We start from the raw sequence: 15,944 nt of genomic DNA, 5'->3' as shown, positions 1-15,944 counted from the left end.
AAATCGCGAGATTAAAAAAATCTAAATTGTGATGATCGACCGGAATAATTAATTTGACGAATAAAATCATAATATAAATTTTAAAAAAAACACTAGGATTCGAACCCATGTTTTTCATGTATCATTCACTGATATTGTGTATTCTTTTTTTGGTCTTTTTTTACGATGGTTTTCATTTCTCGATTTTCTCGAGAAGTTTGAGTTATAATAAAAATATGTGATTATAATATTAGGTTATTGTAAAAACAAAAGTTAAGCTCGCCGACAGGCAAATCTATGGTGTAACCATGTGAAAAGCCTTTATACATTTATGCAATCTGTCAATTCTCATGCAGAGTGGTTTTTATATATTTATTAATATAGTTATTAGATTACTAAAGCAAAGATAAGGCCGTTGAGTTAAAAAATACATAAATTATTTTCTGTAGATCAATTATTTTCGACCATTATTGAAAATACGCATATTTAAAAGCATCTGGCACAGACCCACCCTTTCTTATGCCGCAGTATAAAATATGCAACGGTTGTGATTTTCAACAAAATATATTTTTTTTCGAGAAGACACATTAATCTTTGAATGAATTTATATAATATCTCAGATAAACTGATTCATTTTTAAAATTGCATTACGCACTATAAATGATTTGTACTTTCGCTGAATTAGAAATTAATAAAAGTTAATATACAATATATACCACAATAGTTTTGTGCACTGTGGATTTTTTTTCTATATAATCTACAACAATAGACCTATAGCAAGAACTTATAATTAAAAGTAGTATATTTAGATTGTATCTTATTGTAAATTTTTAATTTAAAATCAACTTAAATTTTAAAAATAAAATTTGTTAATTATTTTTGCTCTTTATTAAAAATATTTAGATATTATTTTACAAAGAGCATATATTCCTACAATACTTTTTTTTTTGTTAAATAAGATTTAATATAACTTAATGCAAGTCTTCCTAATTCTAACATAATTCTATCCAAAATTAATTAATTATATTTATTAATTAAGTAATTTGCGATAAAAAAACAAGCACAGTTTATGAAAAAACCAGAGCTGTGGAATCGGAGTCGTAAAAAATCAACTTTTTAATCCTTTCTACCCAGGTCAATATTTTTTTTAATTGTTCGTCGTGCGCCATGCGGTTTAGTTCGGTAATATGAAGTAAACAAAAGTTATTGTGTACTTAATCAAATACCTAACCACAGCCGACCGGCCACTGGCCGGCGTGGTCACACGTAGACATACACAATGGCGCGGCACTAATCCTAAGAAATATTATTATATTTTTTTGTTTATTTTTCTTTAATATTATTTACATGAAAACAAATAAATAGAATAATTGAAAATAAATTTAATATTTTAGGATTATCTTATCGAAATTTTTAAAGTCGGAGTCGGAGTCGGACCTTGCAAAAAAGTCGGAGTCGGGAAAAAATTTCAACAACTCCACAGCCCTGAAAAAACTCAGTTTTGTACATATTTTACATTTAGCAACATTACGAAAAATCAATATTTTTTCAAATAAATATGACAAATCTTTCTAGCTTTTGAAAAATTATAATGTAAAATCTTAAACACATCTTAGCATTTAATAACATAGAAACTAAGTTCACCATTAAAATTTAATAATTTAATCTGTTTGTAGATAACGATTGAATTTGCAATGTTTGCCAATGGAAAATTTCATGTAAAACATATTTGATACTTACCTACATGGAATATGCATTTATTACATAATAAAAAAGTAGTATATGCTTCTCTTTTGGGTATTTTTCCACAATTTGGAAAACCGTAAGTTTTCACCCGATAAAAAATCATATTAATGATCATACGTCAAATTATTATTGGTATTTAGTAAAATATTAAAAAATAATACCTTGGCTTTTAAATAAAACCTTTAATAACAAACAGTTCGTAGTTCAGAATAGTTTCTCTAACTTTATATTGTTAATATGAGTTTTATGGTTTAATATTGTCTTTTACGACTTCTTAGAAAAAGTAATAAAACTCAAATTTATTAGTATAATATATTCACATATGTTTTTAATTCCATTACAAAAATATATTTCTATCTATGGTTTATACATATTATTATGTCTAGTTATTATAAAATAAAATTCAATCTCATATAATCTGGTGTCATACACATTCATATTAGATATACACAGTAATGCTATTTTATCTAATATCACATAAAGCGAAACCTATGCCGAAGCTTTTATTTATAACAATGTTTAATATCCAACCTAAAACAATGAGATTTTTATAATATATACATATATAAATTCATTATTAAACATTAATTTATTTAAGAATGATAACATTTTCTCACATTTAACTCTTATTTTAAAATGTTCTTTCACTGGATCACAATTTCATATATATTCCTTACACAAAAACTTGGTTCTTTGATAATTCAAACGTAATAAATTTGCGACGATTCATCGTTTTGTTGACCAAGCATCATACGGGCTCAGGTCCGATTGCTTCCTCCGAGTCTGAACTTTCACTTCCGGTCAAAAGGCTGTCGTCCTCTTCCGGTGGCCTTTCGGAAGGATCAGCCAAAAGAACCGGTAAGTATCATAGTTCTATTGCTTCCGGCCCCTTCCACGTAACTCCCGATCTTAGCAAATGGTAAAATCGCATCACACCCCAAATTGCAAATATCTAAAAATATAACAAATTAAAAAAAAATGTCAAAGTTGTTAATTTTAAATTTAACGTACGTTTACGACTGCTCTTGAGATGAAAAACGACATTTCCGCTTTGCAAAGTGAATCGAATTGCTGCAATCATAAATAAAAAGTTTCTTGTAGTTAAATCGTGTTTTTAATCAAAGTCGTGCTTTCATTAAGCTCACTCTGTTCACATGATCCCTGAGGACATTTGAGTAAACCATTGCCATTGCCTCTAAAGCCATAAAAGTAATGCAGCCAATAATCCAAGGTACTACAAGAGCTGCGTTCTCCTGCAATTTGGTTTAAAATGTTATGAGCCACAGTAAAGTAAATGTTTGTAAAGATCAACTCTCTAGGGCTTAAACTTCTCGTGTGATGTTAATATTTTTTTAATTAAACTTCTGCTTTATAGTTTTATGTTAAATTAAGATTAAATTATTTAAACATTGATTTATATAAGGTTTGAATCTCTTGATCTATATATATAGTAAATCACTTAAAACTACTACTTTTTTCTTGTGATTTTTTTGCATATTGTTTCACATTATAGCATCGTTTCAAAGCTTTTTGGTACTATTTTATTAAAAAAGTATATAACGTATTTCTTACATTTGCGTTTAATCGTATGACATAATAAACAATTTATATATTTTATTTTGAATTTTTAAAACGATAAATATAAATTTAAATTAGGTTTATTTTTATATGGAATTATTAAAACTTCTATTTAAATGCAAATATTTTGAAAAAAAAAATATCATTCATAAATTTGCTATGAAATTTCTATGTAAACAAATTAAATTTCAATTAAAATTATTTAAGTTGGATATTCGTAAAGAAAATACTTAAAATCTACTACATATTTTTAAATTAGCTTCTACTTATTATAACACGTATAAATTTATTGCTTAACAAAGTTACTAAAACTAGTGAACCAGAATCATTTTAAAGTTTCTAAAAAGTTCAATCATCGTAAATGCCTAGCGTATCATATTTTTTCATTTTAATGTGAAAAACAGTGTTTGCGAATAGGTTTATTCAAATACATTTTTTTTTAATGAACATAATTTAAATTTAACCACATATTCTTTTTTAACATAAAGTTATTTCAACAAGTTTGCAATTAATTTAAAATTACTAGAAAACCACGTCACGCGTAGCTTAGCGTAAACAACAGTGTTTCCGAGCAAGTAAAAAAATTCTTTCACTTTTACTAGTCTTGTATTCATATTTTTCAAATATATTGTGTGCATACATAAAAAATATGAATATTTATATATTCTTAACTACTTATCGCTACAGAAACCTTTTTATCAATAAAATTTATATAACTGCTAAACTAAGCTTAATAATTAATATGGCTACAGAAAATAGAACTTATTTTATTGCTGTAACATTTATTCAAAACTAGTTTCAAAAAGGCATGTAAAAAATTAAAAACAGTAATATTTCCGTACAAAGTAATTAAAATAATATTCTTTGAGTATTTAAATGTTTTCAATTTTATTTACAATTCAAAATATATTAACATTTAAAAATTATTTAGGGTTTTTTTTGGTCAGCCTTAAAAGAATACTAATACAGAAAAATTGTATTAAATTAAGTAACTATATTACTGATTTATATCTTGTTATTGATAAAATTATTCGTAATATATTAAGTGCTTTCATTAGATTACTAGGTCAATTTGTCTTATACATAAAATTGCTGTATCTTCTGTTTACAAAAGCCAGAGATTGAATATCTAATTTCAAATTAATGCAAGTAAAGAGCTTTAGTTCGCACAACCATAATATCACTAACGAATAAAAAAAAATGATCAAATTATATTTTTCTTTATTCGTTAACCCTTTGCCTACAAAAAACACACAATGGGTATATATCAGTTACAAGTGGTGTTCTGTCTTTGGCAAGGACTCGAATCAAATTTATTAGTACTTATTTGTCACGCAAGAGAGGCAATTTCTTTAGTTTCGACCATCCCCGTAGAAAAAACCTTCGGTCTATTTCCGTATATTTATCGTCGACCGTTGGAGAAAAATCGAAACAAGAGCTAGAGATCAAGGTCTTTTATATATAATATACATAGGTAATGGAAAAAAACTCACCTTGTATACCCCGTAGAAGAGCAAGGCGCTCAGTGTGACCATGAACAGTTGCGTGCCGATAATGGCGAAATATGCGATCTGTACACCTGCAATCAAAATAATAATGCCATTACCAAAGCAATGTTGATATGAATTGTAAATAAGTATCGATCCACATATCGTATAAGGTTTAGGTCCTAGACTCAAGGAAGCTTTCTCTCCGAGGCCCTAATTCGAACCGAAACCTTCCCTCTCGATACATTACATTTGCTCCCTAAGATATGTGTGTACCATAAAATGAATAATGTATTACCCACTATGCGGAATTCAGGCTACCGTAGTAATGCTGAAGCTTACAACTCATTGCCGATAAGTGTTATCAGGATATTGCTCGACCGCCGTTATTAAAATATGTGATAATGTGTTAGATCCGTATAGCGCGTGTGGTGCTCTCCCACGTTTTTATTTTATTTAGTTTAAATAATATTAAGAGCATTTTCTTTATTGCCTTTGTAGAGATTGCCACTTAATTTTGCGTAGACCGTAAAAAGGCATCGTTGAATCCCGCTTTCAAAATTTATCAACAAAGGATTATGAAAGGATTCTGGGATAAGATAAAAAAACGAAATGGAACTCAATATGCCGTAAGCCTTTTTAATGGAACTTTTTAATCAATTTTCGGAAAACGAGAAATACTTATATTCTATATTATATAAATTCATCTACCTATATCGTATATATATATATGTATATTTATATCATTCATATATATCACGTTAATTTAATTACATTAAGAAATTGTACGGAAGTAATATTTTAATTGTATTTATACCCCAACTTTAAAAATTTACACATCAAAGGCTTTAAGTTTAAATTGGTTGATTCAATAATTGTCAAAACGAAGTGGATTTTTTATTCTTGAAAAACCCTAAGATCTTTTATAGTATTCTGGTAATTTTCACAAGACTTACTTTGATATATATTTATATATACATATATATAAATACAATCTCTATATTTTACATATTTTTTACAGTAAACTGATTATTACATATACTCGTATATGATATATATTATATTTCAAGCTAAATATATTTATTACATATTTATTGTTTCGCACTAAAGTCATTAAAAACCTTACTATAACAACATTTATTTAATATGCAAATTATGCATATTAAAAACAAGTGTTGGAGCTAATGGCTAACGATTTCTGCTGAACTAAATATTTGACTTACAGGTGTCACAGCAGAAATCCCCTGGGTGCAGATTAGAGTTTCCAAATATTCGTTATTTTCAACTATTCAAATATCGAATTGTATATTTAAATATATTCGTATGGTTATGAAAAATCAGGAATACAGGTTCATATACATATGTATAAAATTTTAAAAAGTAGTAGTACGATTTTATTATTTTAAGATTAATAGTATTTAGTGTTTCAAGCCTTATTTTAATAATTAATAACAAGCTTAATTTTAATTATCCTTTTGCATAAAAGGCTCTTAATTTTTTATGTAGTTTAAAAAATATAAAAAAAAAACCTTGCACTTGAGACAGTCCACAGCTGTACAATATAAATTCGAAAATTAAAGTATTGTCTGGAATTTCGGCAATAATATTTTTTTTTTCTTTAATATCAGTTTTATCGGCCATCGTTTTTTATGTTCATGCTGTTATAAATAACATAAGAAGATAAATGTTACAAATAACATAAAATATTCAAATAACGAATAGGTAAAAAAAAACTGGCGAATATATTTGGTATTCGAATATTCGGATTGAAATCTCTAGTTGCAACTGAGGCCCTTTTTTCTTCGGAATATTGGAGCTATAGCCTAAATAGCCGAAATTTTTGTTAGTTTCTTAGAAGTTAAGACTTTCCTAAGTGATCGCCTCACGCTCATTAAGATACAAAAGGGAATGACCACCTGTTGTTCATTTTTATTTTCCGTTTGTTATTTTCCATTTGTTGGATAGTAAAATTGCGGAAAGTGCGCAATTTGACTATCCAAGCAAGCTTTATAATATATAATTTATTTCTATGTTAGATGAGCATGTAAATATATAATGCAAGTTGATAGTTGGAACGTCGTGAATAAATAAAGAGAACATATGCGGGCCGAGAATGTTGCCTTGCAGGTCTCCCAATAAAACTTTCCTTGTCCTGGAGTCTTCCCCTGGTTGGTTCTGTCTAGCAAATAGTTTTAAATTATGCAGATGAGTAGAAGTATATATATTAAACCAAAGTGTCAAAAACCTACTCTATGTCCAAAAGAGCCATCTTTACGAATAATATTTCGGATTTTGAGGCCGTAGGGGGTGTGACTTTGCAGCCGAAATAGAAAGATGTTAGCACTTTATTCAGTTGTCTGTAGACTGAGCGCTGGTGGATGATATGTCCTCTGGATGATCCACTGAGCTGTCTGGTGTTTTGGTCCAAGTCTGGTTGTCTCATGTCTTAATCGTCTGTGATGTTCTCGTCTCGAAACGCTGGATCATCTGTTGTGTTATCGTATAAAATATTTCGATCGTCTTTAATGTTCTCATCTCGAATCACTGGATCATCTGTGGTGCGCTCATCTCGAATCGCAGGATCGTCTGTAATGTTCTCGTCTCTAATCGCAGGAGCGTATGCTGTATAACAAAGTACCATACCTTTTATATTCTTAATTCGGGACGTTTCCGGTGAATCACAAAAATGCAGGAATCAGTTGCTCAATTGCATCGCTTGTATATTTTCCCAACATAATATGTTTACGTCTTGAACTTCAAAATGAATGGTTGTTAATAGAAGCGGTAAATTATAATAGTGATTTTACGCCGGATAGACTCAATGTCTGTTGCATCCTTTATGCATAAAATAGTAGTTTTTTCTGGACCATACAAACGTTTAACGAAAATTCTAAATAGAATGTCTGTTAAGTTATGCAATTATGAAATTTATATATTATCCTATTGTGCTATTTATATATTACCCTTTTGTCCAAACAAGTTGTTATTTCCTTTATTACATTAATAGTGTCGTTTAAGTGACCTTTGCGTTAATTGCACAATTATTTTACTTCAATAAATTCTTCATTTGAGTGGCCCAATCTAAAACTGAATTAAAATCTGTAATTGTGTTATTGATTATCTAGAGTAATATTTTTTAAATAAAATGATTAAAATTTAGGTTTCATGGTTATCTGATATATCTGTAGCTTGAAGCTAAAATAGGATCTTTTTGGCTTATGGAATCGAGAATACTGTGACTGTAAAATAACTGATAATTAATATTTTAGCTCAATATCTAAAGACAAGGTTTTATTTGCTCTATGGGTCTATAAGCTATTTTTCAGATATAGAAAGGCTTAATCAGAAAACATTCCTTCCTTTTAAAAAAGAAGATTCCTTTTAGAAACTATTTACATGATTATCGGTTCTTTCACTTACAGGTCCGCTTTTTTCGGACACATAGTATTTGTCACTAAAAGTAACACTTACAGAATGATTTAATGTATATGTATATTAAATATTTAGTTAGTCAGATAAAAATTTAAGCCAACGACAGTTAAAAAAAAAACAATTTCTTTAAGTTAAATGTTATGTATTAACAGTTTACAAATCATATTTATAACAAAAATATTACCTTTAATATATAACACAAATGTTTATAAACTCTGATCTTTCGTTTGTAAAAAAGTAACCATAATATGCATATGATGGTGTTGTATGTATATTATCAGCGTTGCTCAACCAATATTATTTTTTTACTAATACTACTCAGTGATAAGCTTTAGATATGAACCTTTACTGAGATATCACATGTACAATACAATGAGAAACTTAAAGGCCGAATAAACTACTTACAAAATAAGTGCGAGAAAAAAACAGAAGAGATTATGATTCAAGGAAAATAATGAAATTGATTAATTTAAAAGCTAAAATTATTTTATTATGATAAGAAAATCTGTTTATGACTATTTTTTTATTATATCAACAATATTGCTTTTAGCTTCCGTAAAAATATTGTATGAATACTTGCATTATTATTGGCTAACAAGGCTAGCCATAGAAAAGGATAATTAGTAAATAGATACCTAGATATTCGAAAATTATATATGTACTCAATTTGATTCGATACAAATTGAATAAATTTCTTGACTTGCTAGGGTTTGTGTATTATGACAGAATTTTCCAGGCCTCAATCACAGCAACATCGTGCTTACAGTGTGTGTTTAAAATGACTGTATTAACTTTTGATCCCACTAAATGTAAGGCTTACTCAACTCTTAGAATTCCATGTTTTTTGTGTACATAAACAATATAAAAATCCAATGAAACTACTATCAAAAAAGCTGCCTGAAATAACAATATAATCAAATACGCTGAGGTTCATGATGCCCTAAAAATAAATATAGGAGTGTTTGAATTTTTTTATATATAAATCAAACACAAATCAAAATATTTGTGATTTTTTTCTGAAACTTCTGTGAAACATAGTATATTTAATACTTATATTAAAAAGTAAAGTATGATTAAAATAATCAAAAAATGAACGAAAATTAAAAATAAAATAATTATAAGGTTCCGCTTTTATAATTTTATTCACATTTTCTCGAGTACCAAGGCAATTAGCGATTCTATGGTTGTATAGAATCTCATAGCATGAGTATATTCTTTTACAAATGATATCTTTGTTCGTTATGTTTTCCATACAATATTTTTCACTAGATGAAATAAATATACAAGGTGTAAAATAGATTTCGTGATTACTACCATCTCAATTTTTAATTCTATTGCTTTACAAAACATTTACTATTTTAACCAATAGTATAAATATCGACTATTGAAGTATTGTACCTTAACTCTGATGCATTGCGTCTGATATGTTGCAAAAATAACTTTTCAATCTAATTTAATTAAATATTTTTGATGAGATTTAATCTATTCGTTTAATATTCTTCACGAATATAATCTCACAAATTAATAAGATCTCATATATAAGATACTAATTTATTAAGCACCTTCTGAAAGCGAATTTGAAATTTACCACTAAGGCAAATTATTATCGAGCAACATTGTTAATTATACCGAAACCGACACGCGTTCAGCGCCGCTTTTTGGGGTTTTCTATGAATTTTCGACCCCTTTGAGGGTTAACCCGTGGACGTCGGCTATTTATTGCCTCGCTAGATGTGCGAAATATACTGTAACTAAACAAAGCCCGCCGGAAACCACAATTCATCCCGGCAGAAATTTAACCCCGTCTGCTAATGAAGGGTACGAGACAAATATCTATCCGGGGAATGCAACCCGCGATGTAAATCACATTTTTAAGAAAATCCAATTTAATAGAAGTTTCAAAAGTATCGACCCTAAGTAATAAGTACAAATATCTTAGTATATTTAATATTATACTCTACAACCAGTTTTAATTAAGGTTATTTCCTTGGCTTAGATAAGATATATTTTAATAAAAGTGTTTAAAATAAATAATATAAAAGATATTATAAGAAAATTTTAATTATATAAAAAAGTAATAGAAGTGTAAAAATATACTGTTAGACCTTTCTGTGTGTAATGTTGAAATGATATACCTAAAATATTATTAAATCGTATTCTCTCATTGTATTTAAACCAGCCGTATGAAAATTAAAAGCCTGATGAAAATTTGTATGGTTCACACTCTGTTATTAGTGTTTTATGTTGTTTAATAGTATAGAATCGTTTTATCTACCACTAATTGCTTTTAGGTTTAATTAAATAAAACGGGTTTCGTTGTTACGCTGCGCGATGTACATATATGATTAAAAATAATATATGACTAGGTTCATTATTCTTACTCAAATAGAATAACATATAAAAATAAGAACAAATATAAAATAATTCATTGGGGATATTTTTATATATTATACATATATTTTAATTTTCTAAAAAATACATATGTACATACATATAGTATATCTTAATATCAAATTTCGTTTCATTTCTCCAAAATAAAGCAGTACATAATTATTCAGCTAAAAACTTTTGCGCTTTGCGTTGTGGTTTTAGTTTGTTAAAATTTTGCATGTTAGCTACTCGGATTATGGTACTCATTACTGAATCATATGCATTGTATTTATAGCTATATATTTATTTTAATAATATTTTTTTCTGCTCAACTTGCAAATGTATCATAAAAATAACTAATAGTAAAAGATACAAATATTTTGTGTAATATTTTTATGTAATTAGATTTTTTATTATCTATATTTAAATACGACTTTTTGTTTATTATAGTAAATTTAATATTTTTTAGGACTACGTGTGACGCATATTTGATACTTTACTAAGATTATATTTGTTAAATAAAAATATAATAATATGGCTTATACAAATATGTTAAATTTTATTTTTAGCACGTATTGTATTATTAAAATTAATACTGAATATTTAATAAGTATTTTTAATATAAGTATATTATCGTATACAAATATATCTAATTCAAAAATCTAAAATTAGTACACAGTTTAACTTGTAAATCAGGTTTTTGAATTTTGAGGCAATAAATTGTCATTAGATTTAATTGTATATAGTTACATGTTACGCTGAACTGAATTTATATAATATAAAGAATATGACTATAAAAAAGTATTAAACGTTAAATTGAAATCCTAATATTCACCTATTTATTTTCACTGAGCAAAATCTAAAACGTTTTTTATAAAATGTATTGCATAAAACCAAAACAAAGAAAACCTTTTTGTCAAACGAAAGAAAATCGTCGATATATATATATAAAAAAACTTTAAAATAGAAAAAAAAATTTCCTCTATTGTTACTTTTGCAATATATAAAAAATACAAAAAATTTAAACAGAACTAAAAGTGATTTGAAGTATAAGAGTCAATAATACTTTAATAATTTTTATATCCAAATATAATATTTATAGTGGCATTTTTTTTACTAATCGTTAATTGCCCACTTTAATTACTGTTTTATATATAATATATATCCTCTTCGAGGGTTTCAGAAAATTTCAACTTGAGCCCTAAAATATAATGAAATATTCCAATTTTAAATTATCAGAAAATGGCAATGAAGACTTTTATAAATAAAATTAAAACTCTACAATTAAAAATTGATTAACATAAAATTAAGATAATTCGCATACAGTACTCTACATGCACTTATTTACAAAATCTAAGAATTTCAATTTATCTTAAAATATCTTGATAGCCCTATTATTTAAATATTTTTATTCTTAAATAAATTATTTTCATGTTAATTAAATTTTACGAAGTTGTTTTTTTGCATCTAAAGTTTTAAGTATACTAGTAATGTATAACAGATTAAAACTTTTTGGTTAGACTAAGTTAGGATAGGTGTTCCAATAAAATATTCTAATGAATAATTAAACTTATTTAAAAAAATCAAAGTCTTGAAATAAATTATTATCAATTTCATACACTCGAATAAATTTGATTGATGATCTAATCATCCAAAAACGGATTCATATCCAACTACTGACATACGTGGCGTGTGCGTTTGCGATAAAGCGAAAATTGCTTCCACTGGTATCTAATACTTTATTTTTCGGGATCCTTCTCCCGACATAATCCATCACTCGAAATTGTAAAAAGGGAGGATCAAAAGTAAATATGAAGGCTCTGAATGCGTCGAGTGGCGACGTAGAATAAGAGCGCCGCGTATGTAGTAAGATCTTCGGTAAACTTTGGGTAAATTCCGTTTTTCGAAGCCTTCTTTCTCGGTTGTGGTTTAGTCAACCACAATGGTTATCCGTTTACATTGAAAAAGGTCGTCCGACCCAGTTTTTCCATTTCTACCTAACTTGAAAAAAAGTTAAGGAAAATAATACGTCTTTATTCGGTGTAAAAGGTTGCACATTTCAACCACGTGTTTTGATATTTGTATTTGATACATTCAACGATCTGCTTAAAACTCAACAACTCTTTGTTTATTGAATTGCTTTTTTTATAAATAACATAGAATAACTTGATTTAGATCGCGTTTTTCCTTTTTTTCTAAGTTTTCTGATGGATAATTTGTTAATTATGATTTGCATCATTCAAAAGAGTGCCTCATGAATAAAATTTTACAATGCTGTTTATAAATAACATACACAAAGCAATGGTTCATTTAGAGATTTTATTTGATGCTGATGAATTAAAAATATTTAAATCCATTAAATGTATCATATTACAATACTTAAAGTAATGCCTTAAGTAAATTGATTAATATTTATAATTTATGATTTTCTAGAAACTCTAACCTATGAGAATTTTCTATAATATCGGAAAAAATTTTGCAAAAATATCCAGACATGTTTTGTAGTACCATAAATATAGTACAACGTATACTTTATAAATAATATAAAATCGTATTTCTTACCATAATAGACGTCCTCCAAATCAGTGAATTTCTTCATATTTACACTAATCCGCCAACTATACAGCAAAACGACGAGTATCGATATGTTCTATAACAAAAATATTCGCATATTATATATCATGCTTTTATTAATGTTAAAACTTATTTATTTAATTAAAAATACTAGTATAATAACTTATTATCTAATGAAATGAATCTCAGTGAATGTTGTATCGTGAATTGGTGCTAACTATTTTGTCTCTCACGATGCAAAAACGATAACCATACTGAGTAGTTCTAAGCTTTGTAAAAGCTTCCGATGAAGGAGTTTTGGTTGAGAAAGCTCTCTTGCAGTATGAAAGCTTCTCTCTGTATCTTCGGGGCATGTAATTGAATTTATCGGGGGTAGAGTGACGCTGGAAAGCTGTGCGAAACCCCTTTGTACGTCCTGATTTTTGTAAACTATATAGTGAATGTTGTATTTTTGAAATCATAAACTTTTACTAAATTTATAATCACAATTTTGCCTCAAAAAATTAAGCCATCAAAAATGACATTCCAATTTGAAACTTTCTTATGATTGACACTTAATTTTTTACACATTTTTAAGAACTTCCGTTAATTAGAATTCAACGTTTATGTACTTGAAATGGTGGCAAAGTTCTATCTTCAAACTTTTATTAAGGCCTTGTACGTTTATATTTTTTAATATAATACATTTTATATAATTTTAATTTATTATGCTATTCGTTGTTTATTATATAATATAATTTTTTGCAGTTTAATTTTAGCAATTTAAATGAAAAAAAATTAAGAGTAGAGATTGGAATTTTTAACATATCTTAAACTAAAACCTGTTTTATCCATTATTTTTTTCTGTCTTGAATGTAATATATAATCATTCTAATTTTATTGCAATTTTTTTTAAATATACAAATGTAACATTTATAATAATATTATCTAAATTTTAACTATTAGTTTTTAAATATAAAATAAGTTATTACATAAATATTTTAATAAATAAATATATATTATGGAAGTAATAGTGAGCATGAGAAAAAAATATGAAACCACGGGTATTTTAATTAATTAATTACCATATCATATAAAATATATTAAAATACTATAATAAAATAATATGTATTTAGATAATATTATTTGTCTTGTAAGTGCATAAAATTATTGGATTTTATGATAGTGACAGGTCAAATGATTTTATTGTGCTATTAATTTTTAATTTATTTTTATTGAAATATTCTCTTATATAGGTAGTATTTATAACGAAATTAACTAAAAAATATATTTAATTTGTAATCATAGTAAACAATTTTAATTCGACAATCATAAAATAATGACATATATTTCATACAAATTTTAATACAAAATAATCTGCCATTTCAATTAAGCTTAATTATATTTTAAATAAATATCTTAAATTTTATCCTGAATTTAATATAATACATTCCAAGAAATAAACATTATTGCCTGTGAATATAATATTAGTATTTTTTATAAACCTACATAAAAAAATATTTACATTTCTTTAGCGTCTACAAATTAAAATTTACGTGTACACAAAGGGCAAAATTATAAATTAGGGCAACATCTGAAAAATTATTCCAAATTAACGATAATGGAGAGTAACAGCGGCTCGCTAACAAACAAACAACCCGGAACGTTATTACAACGCACGATAAAAACGAAAGGGTCTGGGCATTAATATATTCCAACAAAATCCTTATCGCACTCACGTGTAAAAAATCCTCATATATTCAGGGAATAAACCAATCAAAAATAAAATTTAATTAGTCACACTGTGTATGTTTTTTCAGGGACATTGATTAAAAGCTCAGTATATAAATAGACGAATTTTCTGGTTTAATTTTTCGGTTTGATAAATCGGATTATGCGGGCTTAACTCTGATTAAATTCATATACATTACCAATGTGTACAGTGCGCTCGAATAAGCTGCGTGTTTTGCGTTCAGACGTCCAAAAGGACGGCAACAGGGCCGACTTTGGACGGAAGTGTAAGGGTAAAGTACGGCTGACTTCATGGCATTTCTTCGATAAGCTCCTACATCCTGCTGAAATGCAATTGAGAATTGAATAAAATTGTTTTTGTACTCTAATCTACTTCATCTTGAAAAATGATAAAACGTACCTAAACATTAATCCAATTCATCCAATGAAATGCAGTCATTCAACATTAAAAACTCAGTTTTAAATTACAGTTTAGATTTAAACGTCTATTTACACAACATCGTGTTACGAAAGCTCCGCAAATGCAACTGAAGCTAAGCTTTCAGTACACGCCCGGCCGCCGTGACGGTTCGAGCAATACTGAGAGCTTTCCGACGGAAGCTTTGACGATAGGCCACTTCTATCAACTCCAACCGAACTTTATCAATGACAAATAAATTACATTTGCGCATTAAGCTCTTAAATTAAATAAATATTCATACGTGTATATTTGTTAATAAAACAATGCATTGTTCCAAAACTGTTTTCACAAAACAGGTAAATATTTGTTCAGGGATTGACGTACGGCGGAAATGTGAATTTCAACATAAACCCCCAGTGGTTTCGTGTACCACACACAAAACAATTGTTTGCGTTTTTCATTTTGTTGTGTATGTTCCCTTACTTTATGCGCAAATGTCGAATTTTACTTCATGTATGTGTGTTAAAAATATATTTAGCATACATGACGAGAAACTTGGTGCTAAAACTAAAATATAGAATGTTAAATTACGTTTAAATCTTGAAAAAAAACAATCATATAATTTTATTATAATTATTTATTTTAAG

General features: G+C 27.4%; 1 protein-coding gene and 1 long non-coding RNA gene across 3 annotated transcripts in view; one reads left to right on the top strand and one right to left on the bottom strand.

Moving 5' to 3' along the window:
- Window positions 1-15,944, top strand: part of LOC148235952 (uncharacterized) — a 77,274-nt gene that overhangs the window by 35,493 nt on the left and 25,837 nt on the right. The window lies entirely within an intron of this gene.
- LOC148235953 (uncharacterized) lies at window positions 2,024-15,453 on the bottom strand. 2 transcript variants are annotated; one of them, XM_088184381.1, is made up of 7 exons: window positions 15,298-15,453; window positions 15,077-15,220; window positions 13,155-13,242; window positions 4,797-4,882; window positions 2,871-2,978; window positions 2,737-2,796; window positions 2,024-2,677 (listed from the first exon to the last, which is right to left on the bottom strand). In XM_088184381.1, exons 2-7 carry the CDS (start codon window positions 15,188-15,190, stop codon window positions 2,591-2,593), a joined length of 543 nt encoding a protein of 180 aa, XP_088040507.1. In that variant the 5' UTR covers window positions 15,191-15,220; window positions 15,298-15,453; the 3' UTR covers window positions 2,024-2,590. The 2 variants fall into 2 exon arrangements, with proteins under 2 accessions (XP_088040507.1, XP_088040506.1); XM_088184380.1 differs by having other exon boundaries at window positions 15,077-15,217.

This window comes from Plectrocnemia conspersa, unplaced genomic scaffold, assembly GCF_051122295.1.
Source record: "Plectrocnemia conspersa isolate PC_06_02 unplaced genomic scaffold, ASM5112229v1 ptg000004l, whole genome shotgun sequence".
Taxonomy (NCBI): domain Eukaryota; kingdom Metazoa; phylum Arthropoda; class Insecta; order Trichoptera; family Polycentropodidae; genus Plectrocnemia; species Plectrocnemia conspersa.
This window is presented reverse-complemented; position numbering and strand designations above follow the sequence as displayed.